Below are 25,671 nucleotides of genomic sequence, written 5' to 3'. Positions count from 1 at the left end.
CATATTTTTTCTTTAATATCTTAAATATATTTTTATCATCATTCGTTTGTCATGCTGTAAGACCCCACCACCTTTGTCCCACCTCTTCGACGGGTCCCGTGATGGGCCTTGCAAAAGGGAAGGAGGCCCTTATGGTGGGGCGGAGATATTTAAGATATTAAAAAAATCAAATAAAAAAATTAAAAATTGAGAACCATTAAGATCCGTAAATGGGCCGATTGGGCCAAGCTCGGGGAATGTAACGTTAAGGCCCGGTCAACGTTTAGGTCGACCCAAGACACGCTATTATCCTCCTATCCTAAGTTCTCCAATGTCGTAGCCATCCACCACGAAAACACCATCATTCCCCAACGTTGTCATTCTTCATGCGATGCATGCAACTTGTATCTACCACTACTCTCCCTTTTTGACCAGCCCACCTCCTCCTCTTACTGAACGTAAAAGGAAAAGCCAAAGAAGAGCACATGGATCGGTGCCCTTCTTCTCCATGGAACCGAAGCATCATCACACATAGCCACTCATCTCCTTGGATCCTCCAATCATCACATTGAAATTAAGATATGATCAAAGACAAGGATATCTGCATTGGATAGACAAGCCATCATTGCAGGTTGCAGAGCTTCCAGATCCGAGAATTCCCTTACTTCCATGCAGGCATTCTCACATGCAAGCTTAGAGGAAAGACGAAAAAGTTAAAGGCTCGGATGGAGACTCTTAGCAAAAGAAGCCAGTGCGAGCTTCCTTTTCCTAAAGACTGCAAAAGATCATAGGTGTGAAAACTTTGTCTCCATGCTTGTGTTTCTTTTGCAGATGCCGATGGGGTGTTCTTTTTTCCTCGAGGGCTTTGAGTGAACCACGGGAGGTTTGGCAGCTGCTCTTCGTTATAGACTGAGCAGTCGCCATGAAGAAGATACATGTTGCTTTTGAAGGATACCAATCGGATGAACTGTGGCTGACAAAGCTGTACGACTTGTGGTTCTCAAAGAACATCCGTATCTTTGTTTTGTCTTTTATCTGCTAGGAAATGAGTAGCATCGTTGAAGGCTGCTCCCAGTTGAAATGATCTTACGATGCCTACGGTACGATGCTTTGCATTCTGAAATGTCAAGCTTTTGATGCGCAGATGCCGTGGCTCTTCCAACGAAAAGAACTGATCTCAAGCCTACGTAGGTCAATAGTCTAATGATGAATGCCATAGCTACTGTCAGTCGTCGCACATGGTGTCACCACCCGTGCTTTACGGTGCTCTCATCGCGAGTTCTACCGCAAGCTTTCTTCACCATCCAACTTGTGATCTTGCACTGCACTTTGTTGGCTGCACAACTATCACTGTTTGATCCAGTTTAAGTTACAGTCTGCGCAGCCTATGTTGGCCATCGAGGATCGCAGCGCAGCACTCGGTTAAGTTCACAAGGCATGCAAAGTACCTCAACGAGAAGAAGCACAACTGAGAAAGATGATAAGAGCTAAAAGACACCCTCTCTTTTCGTTGGGTATTCGTTCGGCTTGAAAGGGACGTCGAGCTTTAGCAAACTCATAGGCTACTGTGAAGTGTGGACGACGTTGTCGTCATGAGTGTGCTTCTCATCCTGTACAGCTAATCATAAAACTCTTTGTTTCTTTTCCTCCTTTATCTTTCAATCCGCTGATGGGCTGTCACTTAAAGACCGTGCATGCCTACAGTGATGTCTCTCTCTTTATCTCCTGCAAAGCTCGAGGCCTCGTCTTTCATGTCACCATGAAGGCCATAAAGAAAAGAACCCTTGCAATATATAGCTACCCAATGAGACGCATTAAAGCCTTCTGATTTCGGAAATGTAGCCTAAAATAGAAAACAAAGGTGGGAATAAAAGAAATCCAAATTCTTTACGTGATCCAAGACGCATGCATGAATCTTTTCTTTTCCACACTGCCTCCACTGTGATGACCAGTGCACTATCAAAAAAGACCAAGAGGTGGTGGCAATGTGACATGTCTGAAAACCACCATGACATTATAGGACGCATCTCCTCCTTAGTACATAAAACTCACGAAGATTGACAGCTTAAAGGAGACCTATGTTCCATGGTTATCGAAGAAGGAAGACGATGGTCTGCCTTAGGTAAGGCATCTTGCTAGGTTGGCGTCAAGAGAGATGGTTCATAAATTAGATGGGTTATCCGTTTCGAGTTTAAGGTAACATATGATGCCGAGAATTAGGTCCGAGCTGTAAAGACCGACAAGCAGGCCACTCTAAAAGTGAAGCCATGGGTGAGTCTCCATTTGCAGCACAACCTACACACATGATGATGCTGTTTAGATTGGCTGTAAAGATGTATGACTGATGTGGTTTCGACTTGGTTCTCTGCACCGATGAGACAAGTATGTTTAGCATTTGTCTGATAGTTAGTGATGGAAAAGTGCACTGAGATTATGATATAAGCAATCATTAAAGCTGAAATCCTTTACATAATAAATCACTAGAGTTTAAGAGCTAAAAATTCAATTACACTTCCAGCAGCGGTCTGTGGACGATGAATGAATGATTCATCATCTCCGAGTTCTTTTTTCATTGGAAAAGGTGCTGCTTTCGGCTGGCCAACAAGACATAAAGTAGCTTCACCTGTAGAAGAAGTAGCGTTCGAATTCTCTTTCGTTAGATTGCGCATTACCAGCCACGGCAGATACCGAATGAAAACAAGTTCATTAGGATTTGGCTATTGTAAGACGCTTTTGTTTATGATGCGTTTTGCTTGCAAGCCTTTTCTTATTCTTAAGGGCTTAAAATTGGTATGTATTGTTGGTGAACTGATGTGTCGTGGCTGATGAGTCAGCACGATCGAGTCCACGAGTCGATGTCGGGAGTTTTTTGTCGGCTGAGTTGGATGTCGAGGTCGATCGGGCCCTTGCGACGGGGTGTTGATCAACATCTCTCTGTCTCCAGGCTGGTTAGCGGCTCGCGTTCGTATACTGGATGGCAACTCCCGGGTCGAGACACTTGTGACTCGAGAGTGATCGTTTTCCTACAAAAATGACCTTCGTCGGGTGATTCCCGACTTTGGCCCCTCCGACGAGCAAGTCAATAGTTGTTTTTCTCTTTTTTGTCCTCTCCCTTAGTCGGATACTGACCAAGAGTTTTTATACTATTGTACGAGGGTCGATCGTATGCGGGTTTGGCGTGGTGGCCGATCCTCGAGAGATGAGATGGTATTTTTATGCGGTCGTCATCTCAGGACACGCGGAACGGTGCCAGATGACATCGTCTCGAGCTTCCGGGACGAGACATTCCAAACAATACCTTGGCACGAATTCTGACTTGTGTGGGGGTACTCCCCTTACTGACTCGGTTGTAGCGCGACGTGACATCTATTGTGACATATCTTGGATCTAAAATATACTCATATAAATATTTTCAACATCGTATCTTAGTGGAGTCGATCATTTGCATAATAATATAATACTCTTTTATATTATACGTAAAAAGTATTTATCTATAATTTATTTAAGAGGATAATTCTACACTATTAAGAATCCAAATAATTCTGACGATTTTGATTGATCAATATTTTATTTCTAACATGGTATTCGATTGATTGATTGATTGATTTTGATTGATCACTATTAAGAATACAAATCATCCGAATCAATATCATTCCATGTGGATATCAAATCCTCTTGAAACATTAAAAAGTGGCTATTCATTGTTTTACCAAATTGAAATATTTAGATCATATGCTCCACGAAATTGAATCTCCAATGTGCCCAAACATATTCGATTTAGTTATTTACTAAAAATAACCGATCAGGAAGGTGTTTATGTTGTAGAAAACGAGGGTGTCTTTATATCCTATCCCTCGGTATTTGAACCGTATCTCTCTACTTCTTTACCTCCTCTTCCTTTTGTCATTCTTAATCTCGCTTGCACAACACGTTCTTTCTAAGATGAGAGAGAGAGAGAGAGAGAGAAAAGGAAGATTAAAAGAGTGCATGAATCCTTAAATGATGGTACATGATTGATAAGATAAACTATTTTGTAAGATTCGTTCGGCCTCGAAGTCTGTAAAGGGAGACAAGAGAAGATAAACTTTTTAGGATTCTTAGAGCACCAACCTTAAGGTCGGTCTAAAGAGTCGATAGATGCTTATCTTTGCTTGGTTAATCTTTCCAAGTCCCCCACTACTACTACTTTTTGGAGAAGGGAATGTTGAGTTGTGATATCAAAAGCAGAGAAAAGAGGGTTCCTTTTCAAATGCCATGAAAAGTAGTGCACTTTTGATGAGGAGGAGGAAGAAGATTGTCGTGCTCTTCTTGCTTTCTCAATTGCCTCCTTTGCATAACCATTAAGTTACGAATCGTGCCTTTTGGTCCTTTTGTGCATATGTTTCATTACCTCTACTACATCGTTTGCAGTCTTTCATCACATTTAATCCCATCTTTTACGACTTGATTAGATCATATCATTAATCCATTAACTTGTTAAGCCTAAACTACTTTTCTAGATGTTTACATTACCTAGTACAACCCAAAAGTTCTCACATAATATATTTTATATATTATTTACGCGATGTGAATTATACATAACATAACATACGAGTTGTATATATGTTATGAGTCATTTATCTATGAGTAGTCTCAATAAATATTCTTTCAATGGTTAAATTAGTAATGAGTTTAAAATGATCACACTAGTCATATAATACTAAATAGAAGAATTATTTAGTAAGTATAGACGCACTTGGGGTCTCTTTTATAGGTGTCTCTGAAAATTATTACATCAGGGAACATCGACAATCATGTGACATTGTCCAGTTGAGTAGGGGTATTGACATCATGTTCATTAAATCTGACATGCTTCTTAATTAACTTAATCTAGGCTATTGACCTATAGCCACAACCATGTATGATCGTCTTCGAGCTCGAGCGATCGACATGTTGGCTATGTGATGTTGGTATGCTGCCTGTGAATCGCATGTGGTTGATGTGGCTTTGAATCATTCGTCATCAATCATCTAATACTAATGTTCTTATTTTGATCTCATAATCAAGCAATATATTGAGTGGTCACTTTAGCTAGGAAAAAAAAAAGATAAACATTATAGCTAAGCATGTGATATAGTGTTTTTTTGGAAAAAAAAAAAAAGAGTTTGAGTTTCCCTAGTTTCTTTTATTCAAATCTTGTATAGTGGTATATTATCCGAAAAAAATACATGATAAAGGCGTAAGTATACAAATAAATATCTTATAAAATCACAACCAATCACCATTGTGGTAATAAATAACATTTTTCTCTATCTTTCTTCTTTGTTCATTGTTCCATATCTTATTTATCAGGAAACAAAAACCTTAGTTTAGTATTAAAACTAACCATTAACTTATATATTCTCTATCGATATCAACTCAACATAATATGTTATTAAAAATCATATTCATATGTATGAGAAAAAATAAATAGACTAGAAGATAGTCTCGCGTTAATAAATATTGGATTCCACCTAAGATCTAAAAAAAAAATTATTTTTTACATTAAATTAGTATCAAACTTCTGATGACACCCAAACTCTATGAGACTTAGGGTTTATGTTAAGTGGTTGGCTGCATGCAGTAGAAGCATTCCATTCCAAGTTTCTGATGACACCTGTAACGAGGAAACCTCAGCTAAAACAAAGGCCGATATGATGATTTGACGAGTAGAAAGATAAGACCATCAAGAAGACATTAAAATTAGCATCAGAAAGAGCTCATCAACCAATTACACACTGTGTTCCCTTCCCTACATGCAGACTAACCCATCCACCCAAACCTTCTCTTCCTCTCATCTTGTATTTCACTGAACAGTATTAAACGACAAAAGGTTCAGAATGAGGAATCAAAAACTGCGGATCTAATAATCAAACAAATCATAGTTCCTCAGGCAACTCAAAAAAGAATGCACCGTCCACAGACTCGAGGAGCCCCATGTCATCCGAGAAATGATCATGGAGATCTTCTTCGTCTTCGGCACAAAGATTCAAATCTAACCTGCACGCCTCTTCCTTCTCGTCTTCGGTGTCAGCCTTGTGCTTGACCGGAGGAGAGCAAGCTCTTGACCTGGAATCAAAGCTTTCACAGCTCAAGATGATGATGGCGTCACAAAGCCTGACTTCCTCACCGCTGCTGCTCTGTATCTTCCCTCTCTCCATCGAGGTCTTGATGCCAGCCCGAGCGTGGTAGTCCACTTGCTCGATGTCTTCCATCACGATGACTCGGTGTGGGTTTTCGCGTATGGCTTCGAAGAGGCTCTCGAGATAGCTATTTCTGACTTGTTCCCGCGACCTTTTATTTCGTACATCATCCGTGGAGTCCGACGGTGTGGATGAGAAGTTACCGAGTCCAATGGTGATGAAATTGGCGTAAGAGGCAAAGACAATGCCGGCGAGCTCTCTGGCTATCCTCTCCTTGCCTTCGGTGTCACCGCCTCGGAAGAAGAGCCATGTGTCTTCCTTTTTCTCCGAAGAAGAATTCGACTTCTCTTTCCTTGTTATCAATCCTGACCTGCACCGGAGGATGGTGCTCGCAATCTCAGGAATGAGATCCTTCTTCCGGGTGACCCTTCTCTCCAATGCGTCGCAAATGGTCTTTAGATTCTCGGCGGTAAGCTCCTTGAATCTCGAAACGTACTCCATCTCCATCGTGCCACTTGTAGTAGCCGAGTTAGGGTTAGACCGAGTTTGCCCCGCATGCTCTGGACCACTGCTTCTTGACTTGTGCTCGGGGCATTCATCAGCCACTTCTGATATCCAGAGGTTTTGTTCGCTCCGTTGATGTTTTGCCTCGAGAGACTGCAGGCAAGCTTGCTGCTGGTGCTGGTGTGGGTGCAAGCTCGGACAGCCATGATCGTAGGAAGAGATAGAAGAAGAAGATGGAGAAACCGAAGAGAAGTTAAATGTTATTTCAGATGGATGGTTATGGGTTTTATGGGCTGAAGCAGAAATAGAGTTACACTTCCTGCGCACATCTTTCAGCTGGAGGGAGCCCTGCAAATAAATCTATCACGCGTTGATGTTTATGCACAAAAAGAAAGATAATATTTGGGCAAAATTCATCGGAGATTTAATTACCTGATCATCGCTGATCGCTCCCCTCTTCTCTTCTTTGTATCGTCGGAGCCATGATGGTAGGCTCGAGGATATGGATGCGTAGCTGCCATAACAAGTTCTATTCGCGCTCCGAGCATCCGTTTCGAAATTGATAGCAGAATCTGCGCAGCAAGATGGATGACTTCCGATTTCATGTTCTGTTTTTGTCAGAAATTGGGAGCCTCCGCTGATCTTGATTGGCATTTGGCTTAAATCACTGAGCAAAAAATGAATATAACAGAGTTATTCTCTCTTTCGTAACGCGTAGAATGCTGAGGTAGGATCTCTTCTTATCGAGTCAGAAAAGAGTTGGAGCACATTAGTTTCGGTTTAGAAGAACAAATACCATCGAAAGAAAACATCGAGAAAGCAGACAATCCAAAGAATAGTCAGTGATTAGGCTACTGAATGGACTGGCAATCAGAGGAAAAGATCTCGAGGAAGGAAATTAGATGTTGATGAATGCTGAGGAGGAGATGCGTTAATACCTGTCACAGTTGAGGCTTAATCCTAAGCTTCCGGTAGGAATGGTATGAGGCCGAAGGCCCCATAGAGTCTCCAACGATGGATTTCCAACCCTACACCTTATGTAGGTCTGATATGTTGCACTCCCCATGAGCCAAAGTCTCCCACCGCTATTCTCTCCCTCGCAGAACATGTTCCTGATCTCCAAGATTGCATGCTCAAGAGGACAATAGATATTTCTTCCCTTCTCCCCGCTCGCCCTATATTCCGCAGCCCAGTTGAGATCCTTCAGGTACAAGATTGCCCCCCTCTCCGCGCCGCAGCTCTTCACGAGGCACCTCAGCTCCCCAACCTTCTGATTCACCTCCTGCAATGGCATGTGGATGAAGGAGAAGAGTGGGAGTGGTATGAACTGTACGTTCCTTAAAACCTCGGGCACTTCTCCTTTATTTACTCTGTCCATCACCCCTCCGACCACAGCCTCGGTGGTAGCCAAGCACTCTCCCACTATCACAAGACTCCTCTTCTTCCTGGTGGCCAAAGTCTCGACGACGCTCACCACATCCTCGTTCTTCACTTGAACCAGAGGCTTTGTAGTGATCGCGCGAGGGATTGTGAAGGGACCGGAGGCATCCTTGGGCTTGCTAGGACTGCGATTAGGTGGGGTGGATGCGCATATGTCCATGGACACGGCCTGCTCCACGTTGCTCTTCACTTGAGTGCTGGAGAAGCCAGCCTCCCTCATGACCCTACTCACGCTCGGGTCGTCCAGGATGGAGATGATGAGCTGCTCAAGCTCGATCTTAACCGCGAGCAGAGGCTGCTGCTGGGTGTCGATGCATCCCCGACGCTGGTGCGCCTGAGCTCTCTTGAAAGCAGCAACGAGGGCGTTGGAGAGGGACGGCGGGTGGTGGGCTTGGGGAAGACCGAGCACCGGAGCGGACAAGGTGGAGGCGGGCATGCGGTTGAGGGCGACGTTGAAGCAAAGCTCCAGGGCCTTGCACTGAAGCGGGTGGGAGTGACAGCGGAGGCAGGCGGCGCGGAGGAGGCCAGTGGACGACGAAAGCATGGTGTTGGCCACATGGAGGGGCGTCACCTGTGCATGGCCTCGTCGTCGAGCTAGGTTTATGGATTGCTTCACGACAGTGGCTGCTTCGGGGGTTAAGCCTTGATGCACAGTGCAACCTCCCGCTCTCATCTTCCGGGATCTGCTTCCACCTCCGGTGATTCCAATTGTCAAAGGGAGAAGGAGAATAAAAAAGGATCAAGTGGTTGTGTCGATGGATTATGTTGAACTTTGCAAGACAGAGAAGAAAAGAGTGGGGAGATGACAAGGAGGGGGAGTTGTTGGAGAATATGAGGGAGCTGCTGTTGGCTTGTCAATCTTCATTTAAGCTGCGTGAGAAGGTGACAGGAGAAGTATTCTTCTTTTTATGGTGGAGGAGAAGAGTGGCATTTAATTTGATTTTGAGCTGTGCTTTTCTTGTAGGGGGAGGTAAAATGGAGGGGTCCAAAGTCCATTTTGTGATTGGAAAGTGGAATGCATGTGATGACAAGCGGCATCCAAAGGCACATTACCTTTTTCTTTCTTTCCATGTAATTAATATATATATATATATATATATATATATATATATAACAGTCTAATCGATATATAATTATTAATTAAAATTTAATTATTTAAAATTTAATAAAATTAATATATTAATTATTTAATAATAATAATAATAATATTTTTTAGATGAAACTAAATATTCTTATCAACGCCCGAACGATAGAGACAACACAAAGGCTTATATGAAATTATTTTTGAGGTGATACAGTTTTATCTTTTCGGGATAAATCTTAAAACACACTTCTAAGAGTAAAGGTGATGTTAAAGGTTTATAAGTTTTTGATTCCTCTATTCTTCGATCAACATGAGATTAAGTGTCTTTATCATCCCGTGATAAGGGTGATCAGATCGAGCTCAAATTCATAATCTCCTTGAGAAGTCTTTTCTGGCCTCAAGGAATTGGTAATTTGCGTACGTACAGCTTCTTTCTCGAGGACATCAAGAACAACTTCTTTTATGGTGGCCAAATAGTTGTTTGAAGGGATACTTAACTTGTTTGGGGCAGTCTGCATATATTGGTCTTTATTAGCGTGCCTTTGCATGGAAAGCAGAGCTCTAAGATCGCTTTAATGGTGGAGTGGAAAAGAAGATGACACAAAATTCACCTCACACTCCTTCCGAGAGATCTCTCTTCATTCCTCAATCATATTACTTTGTCGTCTATAACTTCGAGACCAAAAGAGAGTTTTAGGCAGAAAATTTTGATCTGAAATATAATACGAGAATCATATTGATAGAGAAAATATTCTATCTCCGATCACACGGTTCTACACATGACAGTATAGTCAGTAAGTACAAGAAGATCCCCATCAATAATTCAATCAGATAGATATTAGTTTAATATAAAATTTTAAAAAATATTTCGTCTATATCATAGAAACTTTTATTTTTTATCTTAGAATTAACTTGAACGTCCGAAGGATCTTATAAGAAATTACATCCGATATCGATCTTGGTATAAGTCGATTGTTAAACGAACGCTAAAACCTCTTATCAAATTTTCTATGCATACGAATCCGAATTGAATTGTGCTGATTTAGATGTCACCGATATTGCTGCGGCTGCTGCTTCGGTAAGATTTAACCCAACTCAGAGAAACAAGCATTAAAATATGCATTTGTTCTGTGCATCCCAATTCGAAATGATTCAGTACACTTTGCCAATAAACACATATCGATCAATCATGGGTTTAAATCTCAGTTTGAATTCTGAAACTTTGTGCTTCAAACGAGTCCGGGCCACAGTCAAAAGCTGGGCATATAATGGTCCAAAAGACACGCGCAGAGGACAGCTCTAATAATTAGAAAGCCAAAAGGAACCTGAGATGCAGCAAAAAGAAGGCTCGAAGGAAGAAATTGCGGTGAAGGAATGCAGAAAGTCCTTGAACTGACCAAGAGATGCATGTTAAAAGTGAGAAGAAATCCACTGCAGTTTTGCACCTTACTTTTACATCTTCTTCCCTCTCTTCTCCAATGGAATAGCCTTCTCATCTCACTGCCCGTCTTGAAAGTAAAGCAGCGATATAAAAGCTTTATCTGGCATCATCTGCCCGGAAGTTCTCATTGCAATGCCATCTTCATTCAGTAAGCCCGGAATTCTCTCTCTCTCTCTCTCTCTCTCTCTCTCTATCTATCTCACATATATATATAAAGAAATTATTAATTCGAACCCTACTTGATCCATATAAAGAAGTGTCTCAAGACTTTATATTATCTATTCATTCAATCATGTTGTTATTAAAGTGTTGAGGATAGACTCTCTATCTTATATATTTCTTTAAGCATTTTCTCAGAGATGGTATAGTTTAATTAGACAATTCTACCGGCGGGAATTGTTTGGATAGACACCATAAAAAAGAATCAAGTTCTATCTTAGTAGAAGTCCTAATCTAGAATATTGACCCCGTCTTTTCTCCTCTTCGGTCTATAGTCTTTTTGAGATTTGTCTGGAACCAAGATTTTATTGGTGGTGAATGATGAGTGGGGGGAGACCAAAGGTGGTTAGAAGATTAGATTTAGGAGGAATCTTAAATGGCATTTTCGCTATAGGATTATGACAGCTTTCCTGTAGTCTGACTATATATTATTGCACGCTCTCTCGGGTTCTAATGATACCCCCAAGGATGAAGATGGAATGTGAAGGAGATATCTTTCCTGTTGCTTCTCCCCACAACATCTGAAATCATGGTGAGGTGACATTATAATTTCTTCCCCTCCATCTTTAGCTTTTGTTTTTGGCTCCAACTAAAGTTAAAGCTTTTGTTTGTTTATTCCCTAATAATAGAATCGTCTCTCTTTTTTATTTCTCCAATTGTTGAAGCGGTGGCTCATCATTTCCCTGCAAAATTTGTTGTCTGTTTAGAAGTGGTTTTGTTCTCTGTTTGCCATTAGAGAAGGCCTAAATTCTATTATTTATTATTGGACAACAATCTGCAGTGACAAAAAAAGAATTCTGCCACTTCCCCAGACAAGCAAATACTTCTCCTGATAGAATTCTTCTCAGAATTGAACTTCTATGTTCATCTTACTGCTGTTCAGACTGATACAAATAACTGAAGAAGCTACAAATGAGGTCTATGGTATTGCAACTTTTGCGTTTACATCACTTTTATCTTGGTGCAATTTTGATAATAGCAACTTCGACTTCACCAGCCTCGGCTGCATCCTCCTCTGTTCATAATCATATATAGACTGACCACTGTCACTTCAAACAACTTTTATGTGTATAAATAAGCGTCTTTTAACATGAAACGTTTGATGCTTCTTTTGCTTATTTTGGAGAAATGCTTACAGCAAACTTACCAAGAGGTGCACTTCTTGAGTTCCTCAAAAACTAAATAACCGATGAGGTTACTATAAATGGCATCAGAGAATACCAATTTTAACTCCAGATATAAGTGCTAAATAGAGACGAAACAACTGCTTTCCAACTGCTGTCTTGCTCTCTTTCGAGTTAGAAAACGCTCTCTTGCTGAAGCCAATGCGTCATCACCTCTCTTGTAACGTTCAGTTGATTGATCCACAGCTGCCAATTTATCACCATCATCGTTATCTTTTACAGTAACATCTGATGTTGTTAACTCTGCAGCTTGCTCAGAGTTGTTCTGTGTATGACTAGAAGTCTTGGCTTGAGTATCATCTTTCTCTGTATCCTGAGTATAATCTGTCTGTGCATTCTTCTCAGTAGGGCCATGTTCAGGTACCGCTGAAGTGCCTCCGGGTGGCTTTTGTTCCTTCCGTTTTGTGGCATCTTCTGACTGAGCACCAAAAGCTACATTCTCACCGAGCGCAAAGTAAAAATCGCTCAAGTCACTCTTCTTGGTTACCTACATGAAGCAGTCATGTCGGTTACATTAACTGATTAAAGAAAAGAAATGGCTGCTGCATAATGAAATTTAATGACTGATATGGACAAAAATGGCAGTGTGACACGCCATCCCCCTGAGCAACACACTGCCCGAGGCTCGCCATACCCTGCAGCAGCTCGGCCTCCCACGCAACCAAAGGTACAGTCCTGCCCTGCAGACAGCTACATCAGGTAACATCAAACCTCCTCTATAAATACCCCCGAGCCCTTGGCAAAGAGGGAGGGGACACACTCAACACACCACACGGAGGTTTCTTCTCCTCCTAAACCCCCCCCCACATCTTTCGCTAACTTGATCGTCGGAGGGGTCGGGCCGAACTCCCGGCCCGACCTGTGTGCAGGTGCGAGACAGTGTCGCCTCTTCCCGACGCTGCGGCGGAGCTTCTTCCCGACCCGACCTACCGACCCGATCCACCGACCCGACCTCCCGACCCGAACCACCGAGCTCGGCCGCCGGGAGACCCCGAGGAGCGTCCCCAGGAAGATCCCCGTCATCCGGACCTGAACCAAGCCGCGACGGCCCCCGAGGCCACGGCTAAAAAAGTTACTTACCATAACAGAATGGCGCTAGAAGGAGGGCCCGAAATGACGGTACGTTAGCTTTCTCCTTGGTTGCTCCACTGCAGCCGACCTGCACCAGCAGCAGCGACTTTTGGGATCGGTCTCGGCTTCTCGGCCCCGCGCGCCTCGGCCCCTCGGCCCCACGCGCGCGGCCAGCCCGCGCGTCTCGGCCACTCGGCCCCACGCGCGCGGCCAGCCCGCGCGCCTCGGCCCCTCGGTCCCACGCGCGCGACCAGCCCGCGCGCCTCGACCTCTCGTGGGCCCCTCGGTCCCACGCGCGCGACCAGCCAGCGCGCCTAGGCCCCTCGGTCCCACGCGCGGCCAACCCGCGCGCCTCACGCGCGGCCAAACCGCCCGTGTCCCACGCGCGCGGCCAAACCGCCCGCGTCTCATGCGCGCGGCCAGCCCGACCGCGCCGAGCGTCTCGGCCACTCGGCCCCACGCGCGCGGCCATCCCGCGCGCCTCGGCTCCTCGGTCCCACGCGCACGACCAGCCTGCCCGCGCCGAACACCTCGGCCACAACCTACCCGAGACCTCCTCGGCCATGGCATGCCCGAGAGCTCCTCGGCCACAGCCTACCCGAGACCTCCTCGGCCACAGCTTGCCCGAGACTTCCTCTACGCGGCCTAAGTAGCTCCTCGGCCATAGCATGCCCGAGAGCTCCTCGGCCACAGCCTACCCGAGACCTCCTCGGCCATGGCTTGCCCGAGACTTCCTCTATGCATGCACAAGTAGCTCCTCGGCCACAGCATGCATAAGGAGAGATATGGCGTCGCTTGAGAGACTTGGCCCATGCGCAGCCAGCACGCAGCCTCGCTGCCTCGGCCACTCGGCCTCATGCAACATGCTGTCACGCTGCCTTGCTGCCTCGGCCACTCGGCCTCGTACGCAGCCAGCACGTAGCCTTGCTGCCTCGCTGCCTCGGCTACTCGGCCTCGTGCGCAGCCAGCAAGCAGCCTCGTTGCCTCGGCCACTCGGCCTCATGCGCGGCAAACACGCTGCCTTGCTGCTTCGCTGCCTCGGCCACAAGCGCCTCGACCCCTCGGTCCCACGCGCGCGACCAGCCTGCCCGCGCCGAACACCTCGGCCACAGCCTACCCGAGACCTCCTCGGCCATGGCATGCCCGAGAGCTCCTCGGCCACAGCCTACCCGAGACCTCCTCGGCCACGGCTTGCCCGAGACTTCCTCTACGCGGCCTAAGTAGCTCCTCGGCCATAGCATGCCCGAGAGCTCCTCGGCCACAGCCTACCCGAGACCTCCTCGGCCATGGCTTGCCCGAGACTTCCTCTATGCATGCACAAGTAGCTCCTCGGCCACAGCATGCATAAGGAGAGATATGGCGTCGCCTGAGAGACTTGGCTCATGCGCAGCCAGCACGCTGCCTCGGCCACTCGGCCTCATGCGCAGCCAACACGCTGCCTTGCTGCCTCGGCCACTCGGCCTCGTGCGCAGCCAGCACGCAGCCTCGCTGCCTCGGCCACTCAGCCTCCTGTGCAGCCAACACGCTGCCTCGCAGCCTCGGCCACTCGGCCTCATGCGCAGCCAACACGCTGCCTCGCTGCCTCGGCCCCTCGGCCTCGTTCGCAGCCAGCAAGCAGCCTCGCTGCCTCGGCCACTCGGCCTCGTGCGCGGCTAGCACGCAGCCTCGCTGCCTCGGCCACTCGGCCTCATGCGCAGCCAACACGCTGCCTCGGCCACTCGGCCTCATGCGCAGCCAGCACGCAGCCTCGCTGCCTCGGCCACTCGGCCTCATGTGCAGCCAACACACTGCCTCGCTGCCTCGGCCACTCGGCCCCGTACGCAGCCAGCACGTAGCCTCACTGCCTCGGCCCCTCGGCCTCGTTCGCAGCCAGCGAGCAGCCTCGCAGCCTCGGCCACTCGGCCTCATGCGCAACAAACACGCTGCCTCGCTGCCTCGGCCACTCGGCCTCATGCGCAGCCAGCACGCTGCCTCGGCCACTCGGCCTCGTGCGCAGCCAGCACGCAGCCTCGCTGCCTCGGCCACTCGGCCTCATGCGCAGCAAGCACTACGCTACCTCGGCCCCCTGCGCAGCCTGCCTGCGCCGAGCCCACCCCAGCGCGGCCTGCCCGCCTGAGCAGCACCCGCTCGGTCGCAGCCTGCCTGCGCCGAGCTCCTCGGCTGTATTCACTGCCGAGTCTATCTCAAGGCGGCATGCCCACCTGGGTTATGCCCCTCGGACGCAGCCTGCCTGCACCGAACACCTCGGACACACACTGCCGAGATCTACCTCGGCGCGCCCTACCCGCCTCCGACGTGTTCCTCGGCCGTATGGTGCCCGAGACCGCTTCCTCGCGTCCTGCCCGCCTGCTCGTGCTACTCGGCTGCATGGCCCTCGCGACCACGCCTGCGCGGCCTGCTCGCTTGCGTCGTGCTCCTCGGCAACGTGATGACCGAGACCACACCTGCGCGGCCTGCCCGCCTGCGTCGTGCTCCTCGCTTTCATCATCCCCGAGACACACCTGCGCGACCAACTCGCCTGCGCCGTGCTCCTTGGCTCCATGTTTCCGAGACAGGGCAGTGCCGCCAGTACGCCTGCGTCGTGCCCCTCGGCTCCATAAACCCCGAGACTCGCCTGTGCGGTCAACCGGCCCGCGCCGAACTCCTCGACCATACCCACCTGGGTTACACCCCTCGGTCGCAGCCTGCCTGCGCCGAATGCCTCGGCTCCATGCTTGCCGAGCCCACCTCCTCGGTCGTGTAACGCCGGAGGCCACAACCTCGGTCACACAACACCCGAGACCACGCCCTACGCGGCCTGCCCGCCTACGTCGTGCTCCTCGGCTCTTCGGCTTTACGCCAGCGCGGCATGCCCGCCTGCGTCGTGCTCCTCGGCTCTTCGGCTTTACGCCACCCGAGACCACGCCTGCGCGGCCTGCCTGCCTGCGTCGTGCTCCTCGGCTCTCCGGCTTTACGCCACCCGAGACCACGCCAGCGCGGCCTGCCCGCCTGCGCCGTGCTCCTCGGCTCTTCGGCTTTACGCCACCCGAGACCACGCCTGCGCGGCCTGCCCGCCTGCGCCGTGCTCCTCGGCTCTTCGGCTTTACGCCACCCGAGACCACGCCAGCGCGGCCTGCCCGCCTGCGCCGTGCTCCTCGGCTCTTCGGCTTTACGCCACCCGAGACCACGCCAGCGTGGCCTGCCCGCCTGCGTCGTGCTCCTCGGCTCTTCGGCTTTACGCCACCCGAGACCACGCCTGCGCGGCCTGCCCGCCTGCGTCGTGCTCCTCGGCTCTCCGGCTTTACGCCACCCGAGACCACGCCTGCGCGGCCTGCCCGCCTGCGCCGTGCTCCTCGGCTCTTCGGCTTTACGCCACCCGAGACCACGCCAGCGCGGCCTGCCCGCCTGCGTCGTGCTCCTCGGCTCTTCGGCTTTACGCCACCCGAGACCACGCCTGCGCGGCCTGCCCGCCTGCGTCGTGCTCCTCGGCTCTCCGGCTTTACGCCACCCGAGACCACGCCTGCGCGGCCTGCCCGCCTGCGCCGTGCTCCTCGGCTCTTCGGCATTACGCCACCCAAGACCACGCCTGCGCGGCCTGCCCGCCTGCGTCGTGCTCCTCGGCTCTTTGGCTTTACGCCACCCGAGACCACGCCTGCGCGGCCTGCCCGCCTGCGTCGTGCTCCTCGGATCTTCGGCTTTACGCCACCCAGCTCGCCTGCGCAGTGCTCCTCGGCCCTCATCAGCTCCATTTCTCCCGAGTACAACTCTGCTGGACTTCTTGACTGAATTGCGCACCTCGGCCTCGTGCTGCTCGAGACGCGTTCGCGCGACCGACCCGTCTGCGTCATGCCCCTCGGATCCGCAGGAACAGCCGACTTGAAGTAAGAAGCCATGCATCGGACTCCCTGCATGCAAAAACCGACGCATAGCTCCTTTCGGGGGGGGCATATGATATGGACAAAAATGGCAGTGTGACACGCCATCCCCCTGAGCAACACACTGCCCGAGGCTCGCCATACCCTGCAGCAGCTCGGCCTCCCACGCAACCAAAGGTACAGTCCTGCCCTGCAGACAGCTACATCAGGTAACATCAAACCTCCTCTATAAATACCCCCGAGCCCTTGGCAAAGAGGGAGGGGACACACTCAACACACCACACGGAGGTTTCTTCTCCTCCTAAACCCCCCCCCACATCTTTCGCTAACTTGATCGTCGGAGGGGTCGGGCCGAACTCCCGGCCCGACCTGTGTGCAGGTGCGAGACGGTGTCGCCTCTTCCCGACGCTGCGGCGGAGCTTCTTCCCGACCCGACCTACCGACCCGATCCACCGACCCAACCTCCCGACCCGAACCACCGAGCTCGGCCGCCGGGAGACCCCGAGGAGCGTCCCCAGGAAGATCCCCGTCATCCGGACCTGAACCAAGCCGCGACGGCCCCCGAGGCCACGGCTAAAAAAGTTACTTACCATAACAATGACCATGATAACCAACTAAAAAAGTAAAAGCATCGAAGAGAAGTGTGATCACTCCTGAGAAATAATGAAATTTCTAGTCCCACTTAATTGCATCATAAAACAACTTATCACTCAAATACTAGTCAAATTTGAATTGTATCATTGCTGAAAGCAGCCATTTGAATTGGATTCGACATACAATAACTAGAAGCCTTCACTCATAATGGATCTTCTTGCACTATGGTTGATAACATAAAAGAAAATTCACATTAAGTTTCGGAACATTAAACATGCGTATTGTCACCAGAAGGACCAATCTTACTGGCTAAGCGTAAAAAAATTATGGTGATCCATGTTTCACAATAACATGAGAACCATCATAAGTCTTGTCCTCTCCTAAGTCTTGCCCTAACTGATGTTAAAGACATGAACCATGCTGATCATAAGTTAGCCAGGTTGTCAAATCCACTCAAAACCTCAAGACACCTCACTGTGCTTCATAATTGGAAGATTATAGTTTATAAGACTACAAGTGTCGCATATCTTAACACGATGTGATCTGATAGCCTATCTGACTAAACTGGGTATGAATCAAACCCCTAACCAAAACTGTCCAAATTCTGATCTGATCAAGGTTTTAAAAATCGAGATGAAGGTCAAGACTGGTAAACAAGAAGGGGATAATAATGCAACAATTGGTTGGGACAATATGGTTGGAGTATTGGACAAAGATGATGATAGGATAAGGTCACAGAAAAATTAAAATCAATACAAAAAACCAAAATCAGATAAATTCAATTTTTATGGAAAAAATCAAAATTACCACCAAGCTTATATAAATAGATGACTAAGATGTGAACCTTGGATGCAATACTTTTACCAAGGTCTCATTCCATGTGGCCAACACCAAATAGCATCTAATACTTGATAGCTAATATTACAATTCATCAATTAGCTAATAGATAAATTCAATAATTATGCTCACAAATGCAATACTCCCGAAGGCGAAATATACACTTAATAACTTTCATCACTATAAATCTACAAAAGTTATCGAAAGTATTTCTATCTGATGTTAATACCAAAAGGATTTAAATTTAACAAAAGAAGATGACACAAGTATGTACAACAGGACTCCAAATTGGAAGCACATTCAAACAATAAATTGATAAGTTCTAATAAAAGTATTACCATGTTTCATGACCCCGACAAACTCATGGTTTTGGCTTCTCAAAAAAGTCCAGATAAACATACAAAAGGCAATTGCTGATGAGCTGATTCTACGACAATGAAGTGATTTTAAGCTTTTATTCTTCCACCAGAGAAAAACAAAATCAATTGTCGAATACACCACATTTTGTTGAACAGTGGATGTTTTTTATGCACAAAAGGTTGCATAAATCACATTACATATGCAACAAGAAAAATAAAGCAAAGCAGCAAAAAGAAAGATATGAGCCACTTACATCATCTCTTTCTTCACGAATTTGGCGCAGCCTCTCTTCGTCCAACCATTTTGCTTGTTCTGCTAGCTTTTTCTTGTAGGCACTGGTTACAAACTTTTCCTTATCTGCAAAAAGGTGATCATCCTTGCTCCTCTCTTTCAGCAGCTTCCTCTCATATACAATTTCATGTTCCCGCTCACGTTGTTTTGCTTTCTCCACAAGTGTTTCTATATACTTTGACTGCAACCAAGATAAAACACAGACATAAAATTTTTAACTTGCATTCTTAATCGTTAAGCACTCAAAAAATAAGGTCGATCCTCTCCCACAATTTAGGTTTAATACAAAAACGATGCCGCCGAAAAAGAACTGCCGAATTAGGATTTTTGAATTCACATCATAATTGAACAAAGCACAATTGAAAATTAAAATGCTAATTATTGTGCCAAAGCAAACATACAAAGTCCACAAAGCTTTACTTTGTATCCTATTATTCATCTCAATTTCAACCAAAATATAATTCAATACTCTTTGTCTTTGTATGAGAGATCGACTAACTTGAAAAAGAAAAAAAAACTGGAAAAGGTATCCCATGTTTATTTCAAGAAAGGAATGGATAAGATACGATAAATAATCACCGTCACACCTGCCCCACCCTAAACACAAGAGGGAAAACCAATTTCAAAAAGTGTAATAAGGTGAGTTCGTTTTGTAGAGTATCCGACTTTGGGTACATATCTACTGGTTTTCTTCCTCTGAGAAATCTTCTTGGAGCCCAATTATCACCGCCATAGTCTCATCTAAAAGATCACTTCTTTCAATTTGATCATTCAAAATGACCATGAAAGAAGGGCATAAAGGGGTCTCACGTAAGACCGAAACGCAATTCCATGTGATCATCGGCGTAATCAAAAGGATCATGTTTTCATCTAAACGTACGCAAAAGTGAAGTACCTTTCTCTCCGTTCGATCCTGAACCTTTGGGCGCGCAATCTTCCCCTTCATCTCGTCGTAAACTCCGTCGTAGTCGAAGACCGAGGGATCCTCTTCCATTGCCTTTTTGTGCTGCTCCTCGATCTACCAAATTCCACCATCAATCAACCAATCCGCAAGTTCATTTACTCATCAATACCAGGAATAAGGAAACCATTTCAACAAACCTTTTGGAGAGACTTGTTTTTGGCCGCCTGCCGTGAGATTTCTCTCTCGATGTCATCCTCGTCGTCGCCGCCGCCGAAAGCGAAGGCAGGAGGGGGAGGGCGAGGAGGAGCTGGCTTCGAGGTCTTCTGCGCCGGCGGAAATCGAAGCCGAAGTCCGTACTTCTTCATCCCTCGCGCTCACCGGCTCTTCTTCCTCCCAATGACGAGCTCCGAGCTCTTAAACAATTAGGGCTCAAGCAAAGCCCTAATTCTGGTTCGACGAGCACACCATCGCATACCGCAGCGTCGTCCCCATCCCCCACCCCTCTCCCCTCTCACTATCCCTCTCGTCCCCCAACTCCCTTTGCCGAGGCTTTGGTTCTTTCTCGTCGCTTGCTTCTTGACTCCAATGACCGACCTGCAAACGCGTCCCGCCTCCGGTCCAAACAATTAGGGCTCAAGCAGAGCCCTAATTCTGGTTCGACGAGCACACCATCGCGTACCGCAACGTCGTCCCCATCCCCCACCTCTCTCCCCTCTCACTATCCCTCTAGTCCCCCAACTCCCTTTGCTGAGGCTTTGGTTCTTTCTCGTCGCTTGCTTCTTGACTCCAATGACCGACCTCCAAACGCGTCCCGCCTTCGGTCCAAACAATTAGGGCTCAAGCAAAGCCCTAATTCTGGTTCGACGAGCACACCATCGCGTATCGCAGCGTCGTCCCCATCCCCCACCTCTCTCCCCTCTCACTATCCCTCTCGTCCCCCAACTCCCTTTGCTGAGGCTTTGGTTCTTTCTCGTCGCTTGCTTCTTGACTCCAATGACCGACCTGCAAACGCGTCCCGCCTCCGGTCCAATCAAGATCTACAGGGCGGACCACGCGACGGCGTTACTCCTACAAATCACCGTTCGATTTGCTTCAAAATTCGGGAACCCAGTTGATGACGGATCAATTCGGGTTTGGTTTGATCTCTTTGAGTACCAAAGAAGGCGACCGGTCCGGATGCCGAGTTATTGATCGCATAAGATAAGACCAACAGCAAAACATCTGTATTCAGATATATATTTGGATCGGTGATATTTGATAGTAGATAGATTTCCCTAATTGAGTAAATCTCTGATGTATAAAAGGAAGGGGACATGTTAATAACAATAATTTTTTTCTATAACTTGTTTATCTATTTATTTTCTATCATGGTATCAGAGCAGTTCCTCCTTGGCGACAGTAGTATCGTCGTGTGTTAGCCAAGCGACCGCAGTAACATGCTGCCTCAAGCGGAGTCATTGAAGAAGTACCAAGACACGGATTCATAGCCAGTGCTAACGAGCACCGTCTTGGCTCTGCTCATCCACTCATTTCCTCCTTGGCGATAGCAGTATCGTCGTGTGTTAGCCATGCGGCCGCAGTAACATGCTGTCGGACAATATCCTGACATGATCTCCTCTGGCGCAACGTCAATTCCTCCTGTGTCAACTGTCTAATGTTGATCAGTAGATCTACATCACTCAAAATTTGTGTATTTCTTTAAGATTTCTTTAAGACCGAATCTGATCCGCGTGACAGAGGCTTTAACAATAACGGATGTATTTCTTTAAGATTTTTGTCAGTGTGGGATGCTTCATCTCTTTAATCGTTGTATGCTATCAAAATCCTAAAAAGAGTCGCTTGTGTAATTTTTCTTTTTGTCCCGTCAATCTTCCTTTCTCTTCTATTAAAATAACCAAATACTAATATGTCATCCATTTGGCATCGTTTTAGATGGTCTATTTACTGGATCAGGTTCGATTAGGATATTGGTCCATATGGATCCATTAACAACGCTTATCGGGTTTAAGACCGAATCCGATCCGCGTGACAAAGGCTTTAATAATAACGGGTGTATTTCTTTAAGATTCGTGTCAGTGTAGGATGCTTCGTCCTTTTAATCGTTGTATGTTATCAAAATTTTAAAAAGAGTCGCTTATTTAATTTTATTTTCGTCTCGTCAATCTTCCCTTCTCTTCTATTAAAATAACAAAATACCAATATGTCATATCTGATTGCCACCTAATGAATAATATATCCGATATAATACAAAGATCCATTTGGCATCGTTTTAGAACAAGAGTTGTTAATGGATCCATATGGACCAATATCCTAATCGGACTTGATCCGATAAATAGACCATCTAAAATGATGTCAAATGGATCCTTGTATCGTATCGGATGTATCATTCATTAGGTGGCAATCGGATCTGACATATTGATATTTGGTTATTTTAATAGAAGAGAATGGAAGATTGACGAGACAAAATGAAAATTAAACAAGCGACTCTTTTTAGGATTTTGATAGCATACAATGATTAAAAAGAAGAAGCATCCCACACTGACATGAATCATAAAGAAATACACCCGTTATTGTTAAAGCCTCTGTAATGGAGATCAGATTCGATCTTAAACCCGATAAGAGTTGTTAATGGATCCAGATGGACCAATATCATAATCGGACCTGATCCGGTAAATAGACCATCTAAAATGATGCCAAATGGATCATTGTATCTTATTGGACGTATCATTCATTATGTGACAATCGGGTCTGATATATTGGTATTTGGTTATTTTAATATAAGAGAAGGGAAGATTGACGAGAAAAAAAGAAAATTACACAATCAGCTCTTTTTAGGATTTTGATAGCATACAACGAAAAAGATGAAACATCCCACACTGACACAAATCTTAAAGAAATACACCCGTTATTGTTAAAGCCTCTGTCACACGGATCAGATTCGGTCTTAAACCCGATAAGAGTTGTTAATGGATCCATATGGACCAATATCCTAATCGAACCTGAACCTGATCCGGTAAATAGACCATCTAAAATGATGCCTAATGGATCATTGTATTATATCGGACATATCATTCATTATGTGGCAATCTGATTTGACATATTGGTATTTGGTTATTTTAATAGAAGAGAAAGGAAGATTGACGGGACAAAAAGAAAAATTACACAAGCGGCTCTTTTTAGGATTTTGATAGTATACAACGATTAAAAAGATGAAGCATCCCACACTGACATGAATCTTAAAGAAATACACCCATTATTGTTAAAGCCTTTGTCACGAGTATCGGATTCGATCTTAAACTCGATAAAAGTTGTTAATGGATCCATATATACCAATATCCTATTCGGACCTGATCCAATAAATAGTCCATCTAAAACGGTGTCAAATAGATCCTTGTATCGTATCGGACGTATCATTTATTACGTGGCAATCACATATTGATATTTGGTTATTTTAATAGAAGAGAAGAGAAGATTGATAAGACAAAAAGAAAATTACATAAGCGCTCTTTTTAAGATTTTGATAGCATACAACAATTAAACGGACGAAGCATCACTGACATGAATCTTAAAAAAATACACCCATTATTATTAAAGTCTCTGTCACGCTAATCGGATTCGGTCTTAAACCCGATAAGTGTTATTAATGGATACAGATGGATCAGTGTCCTAATCAGAGTTGTTTCGATAAATAGACTATCTAAAACGATGCCAAATGGATCATTATATCGTATCAAACGTATCATTCATTAAGTGGCAATCGGATATGACGTATTGATATTTGGTTGTTTTAATAGAAAAGAAGGGAAAATTGGTGAGACAAAAAGAAAATTACACAAGTGACTCTTTTTAAGATTTTAATAATATATAAAGATTAAAAAAGTACGAACCATCGCACACTGACCCAAATTTTAAAGAAATACATATGTTATTGTTGCACTCGATAAACCAGCGCTTATTTGGGGGTAATAAAACACCAAATTATCGACTTAGCATAAGATGGATCATAAAGGGCATAGATTCACATATAGCGCCCTCAAAAGAGGTGGTGGTGGTGATGTGTCTGTCCGCTCGCCTCCTCGGCTTCTTTCTTGGCATCCTTCTTCTCGTGGTGCTCATGGAAGGCATACCCTCCGCTACCGACGCCCACCGCTGCAGCGATCTCCTCCTCGATCTTGTGCTTGTGGGCGTGCTCAGGGTCCTTCTTGGCCTCATGCTTCTCGTACTGTTGGATCACCATTTATTGTAAGTTCGACTTAGTCACATGTAGTCGACTACATAGTTCTTTTGATGGTCTCTAAGAAATAGGAAAAAGGATCAAGAAACCGATGTCTATGCAATATGTGAAGAAAGAGGAGTACCAAGGCAAAGGCACCGGCGGCGAGGGCGCCCATCTCGCCGAGGTGCTCCTTGTGCTTGTGATGCTTCTCTTCCTTCTCGTACCTCTCGAACTCATCTGAAGCGGACTCGGCGACGGCGGTCTCCGTGTAGCCGGAGGTGTAGTCATCGCCGCTGGGGTTATAGGCGGTCTCCGAGTAGACCACCTCCTCGGAGGGCTTCTCCTCCTCCTGGCGGTGGTGGAAGAGGTGGTGGTGGTGCCTCTCCTCGGACATCTTTGGCACGAAGGGCTGTTGCTTGCGAAGTGAACCGAGTGGGATATGACCGCTGCTTGTGCACTGCGGATGGAGGGAGGGGGTGGGATATATATAGTGGGGGCGAAGCCGTGGGAACGGTCTGATGGAAGCAAGTGGGCTTCTGTGATCACGGATGTGGTTCGACCTTGCCGTCAAAAAGTGGAGATTTATCGAAGAGTGGTGGTGGTTGGGTTAATCACGAGACTTGCTGTTCGATCGTTTACCGGCGGGGCAGTGAGATCGCTGTGAGTTTTAGATGACGACGTGATTGGCACCCCGATCACCCAATGATCTCGTTCTCGGGGCCGACGGGAGAAGCGTTCTTCCACGTGTCACGGAGAGGGACACGACACGGTACGACGACGGAAGCCGACGCTGTGATCTGAGACACGACCAGAGACACGTCGAATTTACGTGTTATTCGTGACGAATTATTATGAGATCGTTTTTTTGTGAATGGAAATGAAAGAGGGTAGATATTTCGTGGTCTAATCCGTGGAAATTATGAACCGATATATCTGATAAAGCGGGGCCCAGGAAGACGACGGTGGGTGGGGTATTCCACGTCAACGATAGCGTCCACAAATAATGGACTAACGGATAGTGTCGGCGAGGAAATATCCACCGGCATCTTGGGTCACATTCGGGTCTTCGGATTCGGGTAAGGATCCGAATCATCATCATCATCGATGATCGATCTCAACCGTTCGTTTAATATCATCGTGCCCGTGACACGTCTCACCTAACAATAACAAGTGGATCCCGTAACAGCGATCGATTAATTAAAATCTAGCGTGACGCCAACGGATCATACTGTGTGTTAGATATGTCGTTTCGTTTATGGATTTGAACATTTAATTTCTTTTCCTTTTTTGACCATTCATTCATCGGATTCATGCAAAATGAATAGAATCCTAATTCCCTGTTAAATCAAATAATATAAACACTGTTCTCTATGGTTAAAATTTCTTTTGACATATTAATCCCCAAAAAAGAATAATTTATAGTCAACTGTGGAACAGGGACCACGAAAAACATACAAAAAATCTACCACCTAATTTGCAAGTTGTCTATAAAAAAAAAATCTCATGTCTCAAAAGATGGGATTTCTGAATTT

At 46.3% G+C, this 25,671-nt stretch overlaps 3 protein-coding genes across 4 annotated transcripts; all 3 read right to left on the bottom strand.

Annotated features, from left to right (window-relative positions):
* Positions 1-5,675: 5,675 nt before the first annotated feature.
* LOC135588584 (protein SMAX1-LIKE 3-like) lies at positions 5,676-8,930 on the bottom strand. Of its 2 annotated transcripts, none has more exons than XM_065080781.1 (3): positions 7,583-8,930; positions 7,077-7,311; positions 5,676-7,004 (listed from the first exon to the last, which is right to left on the bottom strand). In XM_065080781.1, exons 1-3 carry the CDS (start codon positions 8,755-8,757, stop codon positions 5,877-5,879), a joined length of 2,538 nt encoding a protein of 845 aa, XP_064936853.1. In that variant the 5' UTR covers positions 8,758-8,930; the 3' UTR covers positions 5,676-5,876. The 2 variants fall into 2 exon arrangements, with proteins under 2 accessions (XP_064936853.1, XP_064936854.1); XM_065080782.1 differs by having other exon boundaries at positions 5,676-6,992.
* A 3,113-nt stretch (positions 8,931-12,043) lies between these two features.
* LOC103995853 (uncharacterized) lies at positions 12,044-20,851 on the bottom strand. The gene is made up of 4 exons (XM_065081502.1): positions 20,121-20,851; positions 19,915-20,037; positions 18,982-19,200; positions 12,044-12,499 (listed from the first exon to the last, which is right to left on the bottom strand). The coding sequence occupies exons 1-4, from the start codon at positions 20,286-20,288 to the stop codon at positions 12,074-12,076; spliced, it is 936 nt and encodes a 311-aa protein (XP_064937574.1). The 5' UTR covers positions 20,289-20,851; the 3' UTR covers positions 12,044-12,073.
* A 2,913-nt stretch (positions 20,852-23,764) lies between these two features.
* LOC103995854 (abscisic stress-ripening protein 5) lies at positions 23,765-24,785 on the bottom strand. Its single transcript, XM_009416572.3, has 2 exons — positions 24,282-24,785; positions 23,765-24,145 (listed from the first exon to the last, which is right to left on the bottom strand). Exons 1-2 carry the CDS (start codon positions 24,531-24,533, stop codon positions 23,957-23,959), a joined length of 441 nt encoding a protein of 146 aa, XP_009414847.2. The 5' UTR covers positions 24,534-24,785; the 3' UTR covers positions 23,765-23,956.
* Positions 24,786-25,671: the final 886 nt, after the last annotated feature.

This window comes from Musa acuminata, chromosome BXJ1-8 (assembly GCF_036884655.1).
Source record: "Musa acuminata AAA Group cultivar baxijiao chromosome BXJ1-8, Cavendish_Baxijiao_AAA, whole genome shotgun sequence".
Lineage (NCBI taxonomy): Eukaryota > Viridiplantae > Streptophyta > Magnoliopsida > Zingiberales > Musaceae > Musa > Musa acuminata.
This window is presented reverse-complemented; position numbering and strand designations above follow the sequence as displayed.